This window comes from Panicum virgatum, chromosome 4K (assembly GCF_016808335.1).
Source record: "Panicum virgatum strain AP13 chromosome 4K, P.virgatum_v5, whole genome shotgun sequence".
Lineage (NCBI taxonomy): Eukaryota > Viridiplantae > Streptophyta > Magnoliopsida > Poales > Poaceae > Panicum > Panicum virgatum.
Window position 1 is genome coordinate 1,670,276 of NC_053139.1, and position 15,390 is coordinate 1,685,665.

General features: G+C 52.6%; 2 protein-coding genes across 3 annotated transcripts; both read left to right on the forward strand.

Moving 5' to 3' along the window:
* The first annotated feature begins 226 nt into the window (after nucleotides 1-226).
* LOC120702450 (BAG family molecular chaperone regulator 3-like) lies at nucleotides 227-2,808 on the forward strand. Its single transcript, XM_039986253.1, has 4 exons — nucleotides 227-1,232; nucleotides 1,335-1,591; nucleotides 1,775-1,921; nucleotides 2,029-2,808. Exons 1-4 carry the CDS (start codon nucleotides 953-955, stop codon nucleotides 2,320-2,322), a joined length of 978 nt encoding a protein of 325 aa, XP_039842187.1. The 5' UTR covers nucleotides 227-952; the 3' UTR covers nucleotides 2,323-2,808.
* Nucleotides 2,809-12,319: 9,511 nt separating this feature from the next.
* LOC120702452 (peroxisomal membrane protein 11-5-like) lies at nucleotides 12,320-15,010 on the forward strand. Of its 2 annotated transcripts, XM_039986256.1 has the most exons (9): nucleotides 12,350-12,485; nucleotides 12,989-13,150; nucleotides 13,252-13,459; nucleotides 13,553-13,627; nucleotides 13,741-13,815; nucleotides 14,031-14,111; nucleotides 14,217-14,291; nucleotides 14,421-14,594; nucleotides 14,700-15,010. In XM_039986256.1, exons 3-9 carry the CDS (start codon nucleotides 13,268-13,270, stop codon nucleotides 14,727-14,729), a joined length of 702 nt encoding a protein of 233 aa, XP_039842190.1. In that variant the 5' UTR covers nucleotides 12,350-12,485; nucleotides 12,989-13,150; nucleotides 13,252-13,267; the 3' UTR covers nucleotides 14,730-15,010. The 2 variants fall into 2 exon arrangements, with proteins under 2 accessions (XP_039842189.1, XP_039842190.1); XM_039986255.1 differs by lacking the exon at nucleotides 12,989-13,150 and having other exon boundaries at nucleotides 12,320-12,485.
* The last annotated feature ends 380 nt before the right edge of the window (nucleotides 15,011-15,390 follow it).

Consider the following 15,390-nt stretch of genomic DNA (forward strand, 5'->3'; position numbering starts at 1 on the left):
GTTGTTTCTTGCAAATGTTTTACCTGCCGAGCTGAATGCTGCTGGCGCCTGAATTTGTACCGGCGATGGTTGGGACGTTTGTGTCTCGACAGCCACAGCGCATCGCGATTAGCAAGCAGATCGATCAAACAGGGGGAGAAGCGCATGATTACGAAGCGCTGGCACCAGGAGCAGAGCCGGCCGGCCGACACTCTCCGCGCCAACCAAACGAAAACGAATCACTCAGGAATCAGGATCCTTCCATTTCCTTCACATTTATATATATGTAACAAATACAATTAAATTCGGGCAGGTAGCATCAGGACGAGCGAGAAATAGCACCGAAACCACACGAGCCGAAACAAAACAAGAAACAAGGAACAGTGATTGCCAGATGGCGCCATTAGCGTCTAGCTAAGCGGCTGGTGCAGTGTGTGACGACCCGTGCATCCTCCCTCTCTCTTTCTACAGTTGCAATCGGATTTATTTGCAGGAACAAAAGAAATTAAAAGCAGTAGCAATCAGGCCCGGCTCGTCATCATGGCCGAAATAATAGCAGGGTTGTTTATTCAGAAACGGATTAGAGAACGGTTTGCGATTTTAAATCGTCTTCCTCCTCCTCTCCTTTGGAGCTGAGCTGAAGCTGATGACGATAATGTATTGGCCATGTGGCCAGTGGCCGCTATTCTATTTGGCGTATATATTCCCCTTGTCCATGCGGTGGTTCCCCCTTCTTCCTCATCGACCGACCTCTCGCTGTCCATCCATCCATCCGTCGCCTTCCTCCTCCGATTCTCCCCTCCGATCCCCGCGGCCTTCATATTCGCTGCCCCGGGAGCTAGCTCTGGTGCTTAGTTCCTTGGCGCGCCATTGCTCCTTCACGCCCCGGCTCCCCCCACCCACGAGCTTTACACAGCTAGCAGCAGACTAGTAGTACTAGTAGCTTGGAAAGGGAGCAGGAGGAGGGGACAGGATGCTGGGAGCGGCCCCCAAGGCGAGGAAAGGCGCGCCGGCGAAGCTGGGGTCGGTGAAGGGGGCACCGCCGGCGGTGGCGGTGGCGCCGGCGGGGAACAAGGTGCCGGCGGAGGAGGTGTGGGAGGTGCGGCCCGGCGGGATGCTGGTGCAGAAGCGGGGCGGCGGGGTGTCGGACGACGAGCCGTCGCCCAACGTGAAGCCGGTGCCCACCATCCGCGTCAAGGTCAAGCACGCCGGCGTCACGCACGAGATCTACATCAGCTCCGAGGCGTCCTTCGGTGGGTGATCCATGATCTTGGATTGGATACCTCGATGCCGGCGATGAGGTTGCCGGCAGTCGCCTGACCGTTTCGTTTGGGGATTGGGTGGTGGACCTGCAGGGGAGCTGAAGAAGCTGGTGGCGGCCAAGACGGGGTTGCACCCGGACGACCAGAAGGTGCTGTACAAGGACAAGGAGCGCGACTCCAAGGCGTTCCTGGACATGGCCGGCGTCAAGGACCGGTCCAAGCTCGTCGTCGTCGAGGACCCCGAGGCCAAGGCGCGCCGGCTCATCGAGGAGCGCCGCAACGGGCACCTCGAGAAGGCCGCCAAGGCCGTCGCCGCGGTCACCGCCGAGGTCAACAAGCTCGCGCCCAAGGTCCGTCGGTGACCCGCATTGCCATGCCATGACCCATCATCCATCCCAATGCAAGATTATTGCATCTCTTTCCGAGCCCGCCCCATCGGGCGGCGAGCAGGAACAGAGGAGTTGACCTGCTGCCCGGCACTGAATCCTTCTGACTGAATCTCTCTCTCTCTCTCTGGTTGGCACTGATGGCAGGTGGCGGCGCTGGACGCGTCGGTGCGCAAGGGGGAGAAGGTGGCGGAGAACGACGTGGTGCAGGTGACGGAGCTGCTGATGAACGAGCTGCTCAAGCTCGACGCGGTGGTCGCTGACGGCGACGTCAAGGCGCAGAGGCGGATGCAGGTGACTAGACTAGTAATCTTGGCAGTACGGCAGCAGCGCATCAATCCGGCTCGGCTGGTTTCTTCCCCGCCTTGAATGCCGCGGGCCATCTAATCCGTCCGTTGCAGGTGAAGCGCGTGCAGAAGTACGTGGAGACGCTCGACGCGGTGGCGGCCAAGAACGCCGCCATCATCCGCAAATCCGGCGAGAAGGCCGCCGCCCCCAAGCAGCAGCAGATGCCGGCGCAGCAGCAGCCAAGGCAGCAGCAGCAGGCGCCGGCGGCGGGGCAGACGCGGTGGGAGATGTTCGACCTGCTGTCGTCGCTGCCGTCCACATCCTCGGCGTCTTCCACGACCACGGTGAGCTCGACGGCGTCCTCCGGCGCGCCGCCGACGAACCGGCTGGACTGGATGCTCTTCTGACGGGCCCCGACGAGCGATCGATCACCAGCGCAAAAGGCGAGGGAAATCGTGGAAAGCGAAAGGGGAAGGGAATTGCAGATGCGATGCGATGCTTGTGTGCCAAGGATTGCACCCGTGCCCCGGCAGAAATCTGATTGGGGGGGGGGGGGGGGGGGGGGGGGGCTCCGATCCTTGATGAGGCGATGATTGGGCTAGGCTAGCGACCGAGCTAGTACCTTGCTTGCTTTGCTTGGCCACGCATCGCGTCGCGTCGCATGGTATGGTACGGGTGGGTAGTAGTTCATCATGTGAGGATGCATCGTGCATGTGAGAGTTCGTTTTTTTTCTTCTTTTTCTGTTCTTCTTCTTCTTGTTCACCATAATGTTTTTGAGATTCTTTTGTGTGCATATTATTCAGAGAGAGAGAGAGAGGGTTGGTTAGAGCAAGTTAAAGTGTATTCAAACAGATTGGGAATAAGTCGAGTCAAAAGGGTTGTCCGTCTCCAATTGGGTGGTGTCCGAACATGCCTGCCTATGCACAAGAAGCCATGGCTCACATGATGAGGCAGCCAGCCATGGCACTAGCAATACTCCTACGTGCGTTGTACAGTTGCTTCTTGCTTGAGAATGTGGTGAGTGGTCACTGTGAGAACCGTAACCGTCCAATTTGATACTATTTTAAACGAACCGCCGGTCATTATCATCCAGATGAGAGTTAACACGTGCTTGCCGGAGAGCGCGCCACGTGTTATCCCACATCTAGAGACACGAATAACCGACACGTCATTCACCCAAAATAATATCAAATCCGGTAGTCCCGGTATGTGCTCCAACATACGCCCAGAATCAGCATATGCACATACCGTTTACAATCGAATAAATCGCCAAAAATTCACAAAGAGCAGTTTTATACAATCAGAGTTCACAGCTTAATATAACAAGTTCAACATAGGTAGGTTTCAAACTTCACTTACAAGGCTTGGGCTCACGAAAGTCATATTCAACAGAAACATAAAGTTTATTGCATTTACATGCTCTCGCGAAACTCGATTACGATAAGGACGTACTAAAGTAATGACGTCTTGCTCAAGGACATCATTACAGCCACCACGACTTACTCTTGCCCCGCGTTCGGATCAGCGGGGTAGAAGTGGCCGAACACCACTTCTGGCTCACCTGCAACTAGGTTTAGAAAGCAACCTGAGTACAAAGGTACTCCGCAAGACTTACGCGATTAATTAAGCAAGGATCATGCATTGGCTCAAGTAAAAGTTTTAAGGTTAAGTAATTATTGCATAAGCATTAGCTCTCTACACTATCACCTATCAGAATTAATTAATCTTGCCCCAAGCCCAAACACTTCACTTTTAGTTGAATAAGAAAGTAACATAATAATCAATAGATCATTGACCAGACATGACTCCAAAACCAACAATACCGAAACTCTCTAAAAGGAATTCGGCGAACCAAGAGCTTGCTCATATCCGAGAGCGCGGCAATTCGAATTGATTATAACCTTGCAAGGGTGTACTACTTTACCCACACGACGCGAGCACCATACGACTCACCCAACCGATCACGCCGGGCAAGGGGGTACTCACGTCAACCGTTCCCAACAAGGCTCAACCGTTGAGGGTACGCCCAGCTTGCGCGTGGAGACTTAGTTCCACCGGGAACATCTCTAAACTTTCCTACACATAGTTCCACCCGGGGACACACTAAGCCTCCCTGCATAGCCCTTGGCCACGCATCTGGGACCGGGCCCCAATGATCAAGTCAAAGAAGGTAATTGGCTCATCTGTTCCATTATATTGGATCTGTGGTAGCACGGAAAGGTGCTCAAGGCCGATGTCATCCACTCGGTCCTTAATCGATCCAAGCGGACTATGCCCATGTGACTTCATTCTCTAGGCCCTACCATTCCGCTCGAATCTCGGTACTACCAAACTCTACTAGTCCCAGATACTCAAGTGCGATCAAGGATAATCAGGTAAGTGTGATACTCCAAATCATTCCTTTCTAGCAAGCAATAGAAGTATTCTAAGCAAAACTAAGCATCTAGTCAAATCAAGTTAATAGCTGACTAACATGTGGCAAGGACATGGTTAAACAATTCAAGGAAGGCTAGTGCATCAAAGTAGGTACAAGAATGCAATACATAGATAATATATATAACCCAACATTACCCGGTGAGATAGCTAAACTAAATCAGATTAAATAGGTGAAGGTATATGCTTAGCTGCTTGCCTTGGTTAACTTCAGACTCGACCACGAACGGGATTTCGGGTTCAGCTTCCACGGACTCGGCGGGCTCCACGGGTTCGTTCTCCGACGGTTCGGTCACTAAAATGCATGAATGCGATGCACGAATTAAGGAATGAACTAAAAAGCGAGCATAAATCATAAAACAATTTGAGCATGCAGAGAACCAAACAGGGAACTCAAGAAAATTGGTTTTGCAGCAAAAGAATTATCCTATAAGTAAACAAAAATAGATCACTATTCAGCTACTCTAAGCGAGATAAATCAGGAAAGGCATGCAAAATCAACTAAACAAATCCAAGAAAATTATCCTAGAAACTAGGCAGGAATATAAGGCTAACAAAACTAGTTTTACTATTTTCTCATTTTCCAGAAAAAAGTTCTATATTAAACCATTTTCAGCTAAAGCATAAGAAAACAAGATAAAACTTTGATAAACAGCAAGGAACCAAGTGAACAAGTTGCACCACTGAAAACTACTCCTTACAAGGAGTCTAACAAAATTTGGTTTGTCATTTTTTCGAGCAGGATACAATTAACTAAGCAATAAACTCACTTTTGCAAGATAAATCTATAGATAAATCTACAACAAAGTAACATGCAAAAAAATATTTTTCCTAAGTAGATCTCAGCTAGAGGAATCCAACAAAATAAGTTTCACAATTTTTGGAGCTATACACGAATTTCTAGGGATTTTACAAGATTGCAGATATATGAAACCTAAGAAACCCTAGCGAAAATGCTAGGTCTACCCGAGGGTAGCCACCCCGGCCACCGACAGGTGGGCCCAGGGGGCCGGGCGGCACCACCAGGCCGGGTCGAGGCCAAGGCCTGCCTTGACCCCGCGCCTGGGCGCGCCCACGTGCGCGCGTGCGCGACGCGGTGGCGCCGGCGGACAGCGGTGCGGCAGAGCGAGGCTGGAGGAGCTCGGGGCGAGGGCGCATGGCGTGCCCTAGGTGATGGCGAAGCTCACCGGCGGTGATGCAGGCGAGAAGCGGCAGCAGAGGGGCGGCGCGACGGCGATGAGCGGCGGCGGGCGAATGGGCTCGCCAGCGGCCCTGCAGGGGAGGGAAAGGGCCGGGTTAGGGGTGGAACGGGTCGAGGGAAGCGAGGAGATGCTCCACCCGCGAAGAATCGACGAGGGACTCACCGTGGGCGGCGAATCGGCGGCGGCAAGGAGCTCGGCCGGCGGCAACAATGGCGGATTTGGGGGCGGATTCGGCTAGGGTTTGAAGGGGAACGGGCCGGGCTCGACGCAGATAAGGAGAGGGGCGAGGAAAGAGGGAAGAGGCGGCACGGGACGCGAGGATGACCGGCACGTGGCGCGACGCACGAGGTTTGCCGGCGACGGGCGACGCGTGCGCGCGGCGTGGCGCCGAGCAGAACAGAGGAAGGGGAAGGGCGGCTGACAGGTGGGCCCGGTGGGGATTTTCGTTTTCTTTTTCTTTTTTTTCCAGGGCTGTGACAGTCACTGCTCAAGCCACTGGTGGATGCAGAATTTCTTTTCCTCCTGTAATCAACAATAATAAGATACTAGTAATAAGATAGTATAAGATATACAGAAGAATTTTTTTTAAAAAAAAGATTATATAATTTTGCAGTTGCTGCTGCGTTAGTTGGCGCCTATCTGTCAGGCTTGATTCCCTTTCAGATTTGATGAAGTGTGGGAGGGGCGGGTTGGTGCGGCGTTGAATTCTTTATGGCCGGCCGGCCGGCGTGCCCCTGGTTTTGGTTTAGGTGCCCCGTTCGCATCCGTCGGAGCTGTTTGTTGTGCTCGCTGTCTCTCTCGAGATCGATCGAAAGCCCAAGAGGAAGGAAAACACACACATGTAGGGAGATGCTCAGCAGCTGGGCAGGGTCGGTCCTGGCGACCTGGCGGGAGGCAGCAACTTGGTCTCGCACACGTGTTGTGGTTGTGGCATGCAGGATGAGGAGTATTATTTGGTTGTTGTGGTGGTTGAATCGTCCGTCGTGATCGATCGTCTGGGACGATGGCGAGTAGTGAATTGGTGGTGATGAGGTGAGATGAGAAGGCCCTGATGCGATGCCCCCCGGGGCGGCGGGCCGGTGGCGCGCCGCCCCGGGGAGGGAGAAGGAGGGGAGACGCGCGCGCACCGGCACCGCACGGCGCACTCCTGATGCCTGTCTGTACTGTACGTCTGGCGCGCATGAACCAAACCACTCAATCACTGTAGCACTGGTTGGTTTCATTTCATTTCTCAAAGCTGCCATGGCGACCTGTAGCACTGCCGGCCAGTACTGTACAGAGCTAGTAGAGCTGTGAGCGGCGGGTGTCTTGTTTGACATGGTTTTTATTTTGGTGACGAGCGAGTTGGACCGACGTCGGTGCTTGGGCTGCCGGACTCACTGGACCAGCAGTGTTTTGAAATGGGCAGCGAGGACCAGCGCCGCTGGAGGGGGCGGTTTTTATATATATATTTTTTATTTCGTTTTTTACAAAAATATATTTTCGTTTTCAAAATTTACAAGAATATACCCCGGCCACCCCGCTGCCGGGCGGCAAGGACTTATCTGCAAAAAATTTCGCGAAAAAATTACATTCCGATCCCTGAAGAACCGGTCGCCCGGCAGCGGGGCGGCCGCCTCCCAGAGACCTACTAGCTACCTGTCAGCGGCAGCTATAGATGTCCATTCGGGCGGCCCGGCCCGGCCCGAGCCCGGGTCCGCCCTGGCCCGGTCATCTCCGGGCCGTGCCTGGCCCGGCCCTATCCCTTAGCGGGCCGTGCCGGGTCAGCCCACGGGCTGGGGTGACGGCCCAGGCATGGGCCCACGGGCCCACGGGCCTTTTTCGTGCCGGGCCAGCCCGCGGAGCCGGGCCTGCTTGTCGGGCTCGGGCCGCCCGCGGCCCACGACGGGGGCGTCACGCCGCAGGAGGCGGCGAGCGTGTAGCTCGGAGCGGCGGACCTGCCACCATGCGCCCCCAGCATGCGCCATCGCCGGATCCACTGCCGGGGAGGTCCAATCCGAGCCCGCCACCATGCGCCACCGCCGGGGAGGTTGGATCCGCTACGTCGCCGCCGGATCCGCTGCGGGGAGGTCCATGCGCCGCCGCCGTCGCTGGAGGAGCTCTGGCCTCCGGGCCGCTCGGCCACCGCCGCGTACGTGGTCCGCCTCGGCGCGGCTCCGACCTCTGGGCCGCTCGGCCGCCACCGCGTACGCGGTCCGCCTCGGCGCGGCTCCGGGCAGCTCGGCAGCCGCCGCTGCCGCGTCTGCTGGCCGCCGCCGCCGCGCCTGGTCCGCTTCAGCCGCGCCTGGTGTGCTGCCGAGTACTGGGACTGGAGTGGGAGTCTGGGAGGTCATGTGAGCGAGACGACGGGGGGAGCCGGGGGTTGGCCGGTTGGGGGCTTGCCGGTTTGGGGCGGGTGGGGAATTGGGGTCGGAGTCTGGGGATGACGGATGAGTTAGGGTTGGGCTGTGGGGGTCGGCCGGTCGGGGCGGTGTGTGTGGGGGGCGCCACGCTGTGTTCTGTGTGTGTGGGCTGGACTGTGGAAGTTACCGGGCCGCCTACGGGCCGGCCTATAACTTCCGTGCCGGCCCACGGGCGGGGGGTGCGGCCCAAGCCCGGGCACGGGGAGCGGGCCGGGTCAGCCCGGGCACGGTTTGGACCGGGCCGGGCCGTGTTTGGGCCGGATCAAATTAGCCGTGCTTCGACCGGGCTAACGGGCTGCGGGCTGCATGGACATCTATAGCGGCAGCTCGAGGCCTACTAGCTACCTGCAGGCTCGGCCGATGCTCATCGATCAACGCGCGCGGTGCGTGCGCACATGCATATTTTTGGCTGGAGGTTTCCGCAGTTCCGACGGCGACGCCTGCCCCTGCTTCCAGCAGCATCGAGCTGTGGCACGCGTACGCGCACAACGATTCATCAGACCTCAAGACAAATCTGTTGGTTCCTGCGCCCTTGTTATTTGCTCGGGGTCCTACGTCCGCTCTAGAAGCGTGTCCAAAAGGGCAGATTATTCTCTGGAGCAAAAGAACACAAGTGCCCTATCTAGTTGCACACATATATAAATCCAAATTGAAACCACTTTTGTCAAGATAATGTTTAGCAAAAGAGAGGAATCTGCCAAAATTCTGCTCGCATTAGGTGATTCCTCGTTTTTTGCCAATTCAAATACTTGATGTTCACTTAAAGCTAAGAACCATCCGCTACCCTTTTCTTCTTCTTGTTATGCTCCCTTTATTTAAGCTTAAATATATCAGGGAGAAGCGCAAAGCATATATGCTCAATCAATAGTTCAAGAGAAGAAAAATAGCAACATGTATATCCGAACACATTCCATCTTGGATTACTTTATAACAACATGACTAATATGACAGCTGCACATGCATGTTTGTGGTGCTTTTTATAGGTCCTGATTAAGCTGATGTATGTATTGTGTTTTCAGAGCCTTGAAATGACCATAAGCAGAACCAAATAAAATTATATAAAAAATGCTAAGACAAAATGAGAACTTTGTAGCAAAGCCTGATGTTTCAGACAACTGAAGTTTGCTGGAGGTATTACATTAGGCGAGACTTTATAAATCCTACCAATTGCTAACCCGATGGTGCGTGCGGCTGGCCACCGTTAATGGTCCCTTAGCTTGATCTGCACTACTTTTGTCTGACGAGTCGATGCCTGACGGGCCGCTCGGCATGCATGTAGCACCTCAGTCCTAGGTTGCTGTACACGCCCTGGCCTCACGTATACCCAGGTTGTGCGCGTACGCGTGCCACAGCTCGACGCTGCTGGAAGCAGGGGTAGGCGTCGCCGTCGGAACTGCGGAAACCTCCAGCCAAAAATATGCATGTGCGCACGCACCGCGCGCGTTGATCGATGAGCATCGGCCGAGCCTACAGTTAGCTAGTAGGCCTCGAGCTGCCGCTGGGAGGTAGCTAGTAGGTCTCTGGGAGGCGGTCGCCCCGCTGCCGGCCGGCCTGTTGCCGGGCGACCGGTTCTCCAGGGATCGGAACGTAATTTTTTCATAAAATTTTTTGCAGGTATGTCCCTACCGCCCGGCCGCCCGGCAGCGGGGCGGCCGGGGTATATTTTTGTAAATTTTGAAAACAAAAATATATTTTTATAAAAAACGAAAATAAAAAAATAAAAAAACCGCCTGGAGGGGAGGGGAGGGGCCATGGCCATGGCCCATGGGTACTCTAGATTTCTGGATGAGGAGGATGACAGAGACAGACAGACGGAGCAGAGCTGACGGCGACGATCGCAAGAGGAAACATGTGTGCGTACGGCCACAAATGGAGGCCACGCGCACACGAACCACTAGCAGCATGCCGGCCTTTTTGCGGCGTAGAAATCCAGCCGGATCCGCCACGCGGGCTGAACAAGGCGGCGCGCCGACACTGTGCGCGGGCGGGGCTAGCTGTCCGGTGGTCGGCGTCATCCGCCCCGGCGTGGCGAGAGCGACCACGACGGTCGACGGACGGACGGAGGAACAGTGGCAAGGCCGGGCGGCTGGCCTTGCCTCGGCAATCCAGAAGAGCATATGCAATGCTACCAAGGGCAAGAAGGAGCCCTCGACGAGGCCGACACGGATTGGATTCCCCTCCCTTGCGCCAAACACTAGGGGCCGAGCCGCCACATGACAACCAACAACAGAAGAGAGCGAGGGCCAAATCACCTGGGCGCAGGCAAAAGCATGCTGCCACGGCGGCAGCCGAGGTAGGCAGGCACAGTGCCGGATCGGAGCGAGGCCCGGCCGGGGAGGCCAAAGGCCCGCGCTGCCGGCCAGAGGCGCCGGCCGCGGCGGCAGCAACAGTGACCGCCGCTTCATGCCAAAAGGAGGGAGGCGGCGGCCATGCCCCAGCTGCCTGCCGCGGCGCCAGACCTGCAGCCAACGGCCCGGCGACACCAACCACGGACAGCGGAGGACATGGGTTCCATTCCAGATGCTGCTCTGCTCCTGGGCTCGTTTAGTTTCCTTCGAAATTTCTAAACTTTACAAGATTTTTTATTACATCGAATTTTTTAACGTATACATAAAGTATTAAATATAGCTAAATAAAATAAGTAATTATATAATTTGTCTATAATTTGCGAGACGAATCTTTTGAACCTAATTAATCTATAGCGAACAATAATTACCAAATACAAATAAAAATATTACAGTGCTTTACACCCAAAATTTTATGCATCTAAAAAGACCTTGGCTCTTGGCATTGGAAGGCCGCCGCGTCGTTCATCATTGCCGATGCCGGCCGGGGTGGCCGGAGGAAGGGGATCCGTCCGTCCGCCGCCCGCCGGCGAGTGGAGAATTGTTTGCGATGCACTCATCACTGGTGCTGCTCTGAGTATTGATTGTTGATTGATTCATTCAGGCGCGCGCGACAGGTTTATTTTTCTTTTTTTTAAAAAAAAAAACTAACAGGTTTCAGTTCTCAGCGGGCCACCACGTCGCCAGCGAGCTCTTCAATTTATTAGAGATAGCAGGCTACGTACAACGTCTAAAAGCCCGGCAGTCGGATTGTACGTACAAGATGGCAAGGTGGGCCGTGATCACCCGACTTACCAAGGAAAGGAATGCCATAGCTGGGCCTTTAGTACACGGCCTTCTTAAGTTAAGTTTTTCTCCTCTGAATCTTCTGAAGAAAAATAAAAGCTTACTTCAAAAAAATAAAAGCAGACCTTCTTGCTTCGCTCGTGCCTCGTCAGCAGAAGCGGCCTATATATACCGAGTGTGAGTGCTTTCATGTGCGTTTGCGCGACGACATCCACTATGCCAATTTCCTCGGTAGTATAATGCTACGCGCACAACCAAACGATAGCATGCATAAAGATGGTATATATATCGTGCTCACTAGTCAGGGTAGCAGGTAACCTTATTAGGTCTCCTCCAGCGAGCAGTGATATCACTGGTATCTCATGACATGGCGGTGAGAGAAATCACAAAAAGTGCTGCACTAGCTGTAATTTCGCCGCTAGCGCAATAGCTAGTTTGGCAAAGCAACATGAGAGAAGGCACGGAGATTAAGGAGTGCTGGAACAGCTTTTGCTTATTTTATTCACAGTGATCTCCACCTCAGCTGGCGATTTCGCCAAGACTATTGGAGGAGGCCTTACCCATAATACTGAATGACACTATGGCTTTTGTATAGACTGTTATGTTATGTAGATGCAATATGATCCTTGGTTCATTTATATAGCAACAAAGAAAATACAAAGGTTCTCTAGATGGACGGGAGTATAAAATCACTGGCAACATTTATAAGATCTTAGCTTGATAAACCATCTTTGCAGCTTGTATTATGTCTTTGTATAAATTCATCCCCTACCGATATGTATTGCAGATAACACAAACTTACTAGCCCAACATCCATTAGAATAAATCATTACAAGCAAGAATAGAATAGATGGGCGATGGATTACAAAGTCTATGGTGACTTTTCCTGTACCGAGATATATGCCGATAGAGCATCTTGAGCCGTAGTACGTAGGAAGCACTCTGTTGGCTGTTTTTTCAACCAACTAACAATATTTTTCTCTCACACCAAATCAGTACCAGCCAGTCAACAATAATTTTCTCTCACAACAAACCAGCACCAGCCACCAGCCGCAGCCAGCACAACAGAGTGCTTATGTATAAACATCCGTGGCTAACTCTATTTTCTTTAACACATGTTTTGTCCAACGTGGAAGTCTTATCCGCACACCAAACCATAGTCCATAGGAGTACGCACAAGGGAAGAAACGCAGGTTTTGCAGCCGGTTTCCTTCGGTCCCTGTGCGCCTAACATTTCAGTACCTGCTCAATAACCGTATTTAAAGGGCAGACGTGCCGAGGCGTGGAGTCTTGTCCTGCTACGACCCATCCCTGTCCCAATCAACTGATCGCCCGCAAAACGGAGGTAGCAGCCGCAGCAAGGCAGGCTGGCGGCTTGGTTCGCCGAATTCGAAGGCGCAGGTGAGGTTTCTTGCACGCCTCGATTGCTCGCAACTTTTAGTCAATCTTCGTTCCCCCTGGGCGGCCGTGGTGATCGAATTGTCGTCGGGGGATTGGGTGGATTGATTGACGGAGGGCTTTGGTGCGAGGATTCTAGTCTCTCGATTGCACCGTCGATTGGGTAGCTTCGCTATTTGGATTTCGGTGCGAGATGGGATTGGTTAGGGTTCTATCCGCGGGGAGTGAGCAAAGATTCAGGGATCTCTGCCCTGCCAGACCCCTCATGGCCACCCTCAATCTGTTTGTCTTCCAATTTCCCCCAAACTCTGCTCCCATGCTAGCTACACGCCGCGCCGCTACCTGCCCGAATCTGCTGCTGCTGCTGCTGCTTCTCTCGCTCGCTTCTCTTGGTCCCGGAGATCGCCGGGCCACCGTCTTTAGTCAAGACAGCACCGGTCTCCACCATGGATGGGGATCTGGGGAAGCACGGCTGGTATCCGGTGGCGGCGCTGCTAATGCTTTAGGCCGCTGCCGTCCACTCCCAGCTCGTCGCCCGATCTGGGCATCGACCGCCTGTCCATGCTTCGAATTTGCCCCTGTGTCAGTTTGCAAGCGCGCAGGGAAAGTGAATATCTTGGACCGAACCCGGATCACTTTTATCTGTTATCAGACCTTATTAGTTTCAGGTTCGGTTCTTCGTTTCGTGCTTCAACTGTGCGCCTATTGTGCCATTGTGATGTTAATTTTCAATCACTGCTGTAGTTTTGACCCAATTTCACTTGTGCAGACACTGAGTTCACACCATGACTTCTTTGGACACTGTGAGAGGAGATCTTGCTCTCGTCATTCTGTACCTAAACAAGGCTGAAGCAAGAGATAAGATCTGCAGAGCTATACAGTATGGATCAAAGTTTCTGAGTAACGGAGAACCAGGGCCGGCGCAGAATGTCGACAAGTCAACTAGTCTAGCTCGGAAAGTTTTCAGGCTTTTTAAGGTATACTACTGGTTAATTGTTTGCTTAGTACAGATTGCAAATTGGAAAGATTCAAACTTGCACGATTTATGATTCTGTCTGTCACTTGTACAGTTTGTCAATGACCTGCATGCTCTCATTAGTCCTCCTGCCAAAGGAACTCCACTTCCACTGATCTTACTCGGAAAGGTATGCTGATTGCTGAAGGTGGCGTTACACTGTTCCTTTCGCAACTCATTCAGCTGAGGATGGTTGGTTTTGTTCTTAAGTTTCCTGATTGATTTTCTTCATGTACTTCGCAGTCGAAGAATGCAATGCTGTCAACTTTCCTCTTCCTGGATCAGATTGTGTGGGCTGGGAGGACAGGAATATACAAGGTTTGAGGATTTCCTTTTATACTGTCATACAAGAGAAGTTTGATTTACCAGGGTTTTCCCCTACCTTTTGTACTCGATGAAACAAAGGAAATAAATTGGCACAGAATTCTTCTGCCCTAATGTATATGCTGAAGAAGTCATATAAGAAAATCAATACAACTATTTACATGGTGACAAACAAATGATTGGTAATTTTAATCCAATTCCTTCTACAGAACAAGGAGCGAGCGGAGTTCCTCAGCCGGATAGCTTTCTATTGCTTCCTAGGTTCTAATACCTGCACAACCATTATTGAGGTATGATTATTCCCTATTGTTCTGTTCTGGGTGTTTGTATGGTTATCTGGTTTCAGACATGTAATAGTTTCAGTACATTGGAATAACTCGTGCTTAATCGTATAGCTTGCTGAGCTCGAACGGTTGTACAATTCGATGAAGAAGCTAGAGAAGGAACTCAAACCCCAAGAGCTGTACAAGGTACCTTCAGCTCGACCAAAGAAGAGTCCTTTTTTTTTTGAGGGCGACCAAAGAACAGTCCTTGATGAAACTGTTTTAACTTACTCCTCTTTGCTGAAACATTCGACTGTATGCCTATGCCTATGTCAGAACGAGCAATACCAGATGAAGCTGCAGAAGTCCAAAGAGCGGCGTCTGGTTCTGATCAAGTCGAGCCTTGACATAGTTGTGGCTGTGGGGCTGCTGCAGCTGGCCCCGAAGAAGGTGACCCCCCGCGTCACCGGGGCGTTCGGCTTCGCCAGCTCACTGATCGCTTGCTACCAGGTATCAAAGCACTTCCCCTGCTCCTCGCTCTCTGTTCGGAGCCACCCACCGGAGAACTGGAAGCTGGAGTCTCATTTCTTCTGACTCTCTCGCTCTCCTTGGCAGTTGCTTCCGAGCCCATCCAAGAGCAAGTGATACCATCTGTAGCTGAGGGCAGCTGGTGCCTCCATCCCCTACTGATGGCATCGACGACAACAAATAAATCCAGAAGAAACTCTCCGTGTAGCATATTGGGCACGCCAGCTGGCGTTAAGCGCGGTGGTGGTCATGCTGTTTGGTAGATACTTGTATTGTTGACTTGGTTATAGTCCTTTGTGGCTGATTATTGTACGATCCAAGTTGTAGCTTGCGGTGCCGGGACTTGTCATCAGTTGTCACGAAATAAGAAATGGCCCGTTTGAACTGTGAAGGATGCATTCATTTTGTCTCTTTGGGTGGAAGCGGAGATTTCAGGCAAGCAAGGAAGCAGACTCAATGTGGTGTTGGGCCTCCGCTTGCATTTCTCTTGTGGTCCATTCCCTTCAGGTGAAGAAACATCAGAAGGCGTCAAACCTGTTGCCGCCTTGTTCCTTGGCTTTCAGTTCAGGGGCTTCATTGGCCGCCAGCCACTGAAGCCGGTAAACAGCACTTGAATTCTTCAGCTTTATTGACCTTCTTTTGTTAATAAAAGTATGAAACCAATAAGAAGAAGAGTAAACTAAGAGCAGATTGTTAGTGCCGCTGCAATGTTTAACTGTATGATTGGTCTACAGTTGGCACGGAGGATAAAGAAACGTGTGGTAGCTAGCCAGCTGTT

What these genes read in the sequence shown, in the direction of transcription:
- LOC120702450 (XM_039986253.1), top strand. Translation starts at nt 953, where the DNA reads ATGCTGGGAGCGGCCCCCAAGGCGAGGAAAGGCGCGCCGGCGAAGCTG. An exon ending in TCAACAAGCTCGCGCCCAAG is followed by an intron (nt 1,592 to 1,774) that starts GTCCGTCGGTGA and finishes CACTGATGGCAG; the next exon opens with GTGGCGGCGCTGGACGCGTC. An exon ending in AGGCGCAGAGGCGGATGCAG is followed by an intron (nt 1,922 to 2,028) that starts GTGACTAGACTA and finishes CGTCCGTTGCAG; the next exon opens with GTGAAGCGCGTGCAGAAGTA.
- LOC120702452 (XM_039986255.1), top strand. Translation starts at nt 13,268, where the DNA reads ATGACTTCTTTGGACACTGTGAGAGGAGATCTTGCTCTCGTCATTCTG. An exon ending in CACTGATCTTACTCGGAAAG is followed by an intron (nt 13,628 to 13,740) that starts GTATGCTGATTG and finishes TGTACTTCGCAG; the next exon opens with TCGAAGAATGCAATGCTGTC. An exon ending in GGAGGACAGGAATATACAAG is followed by an intron (nt 13,816 to 14,030) that starts GTTTGAGGATTT and finishes TTCCTTCTACAG; the next exon opens with AACAAGGAGCGAGCGGAGTT.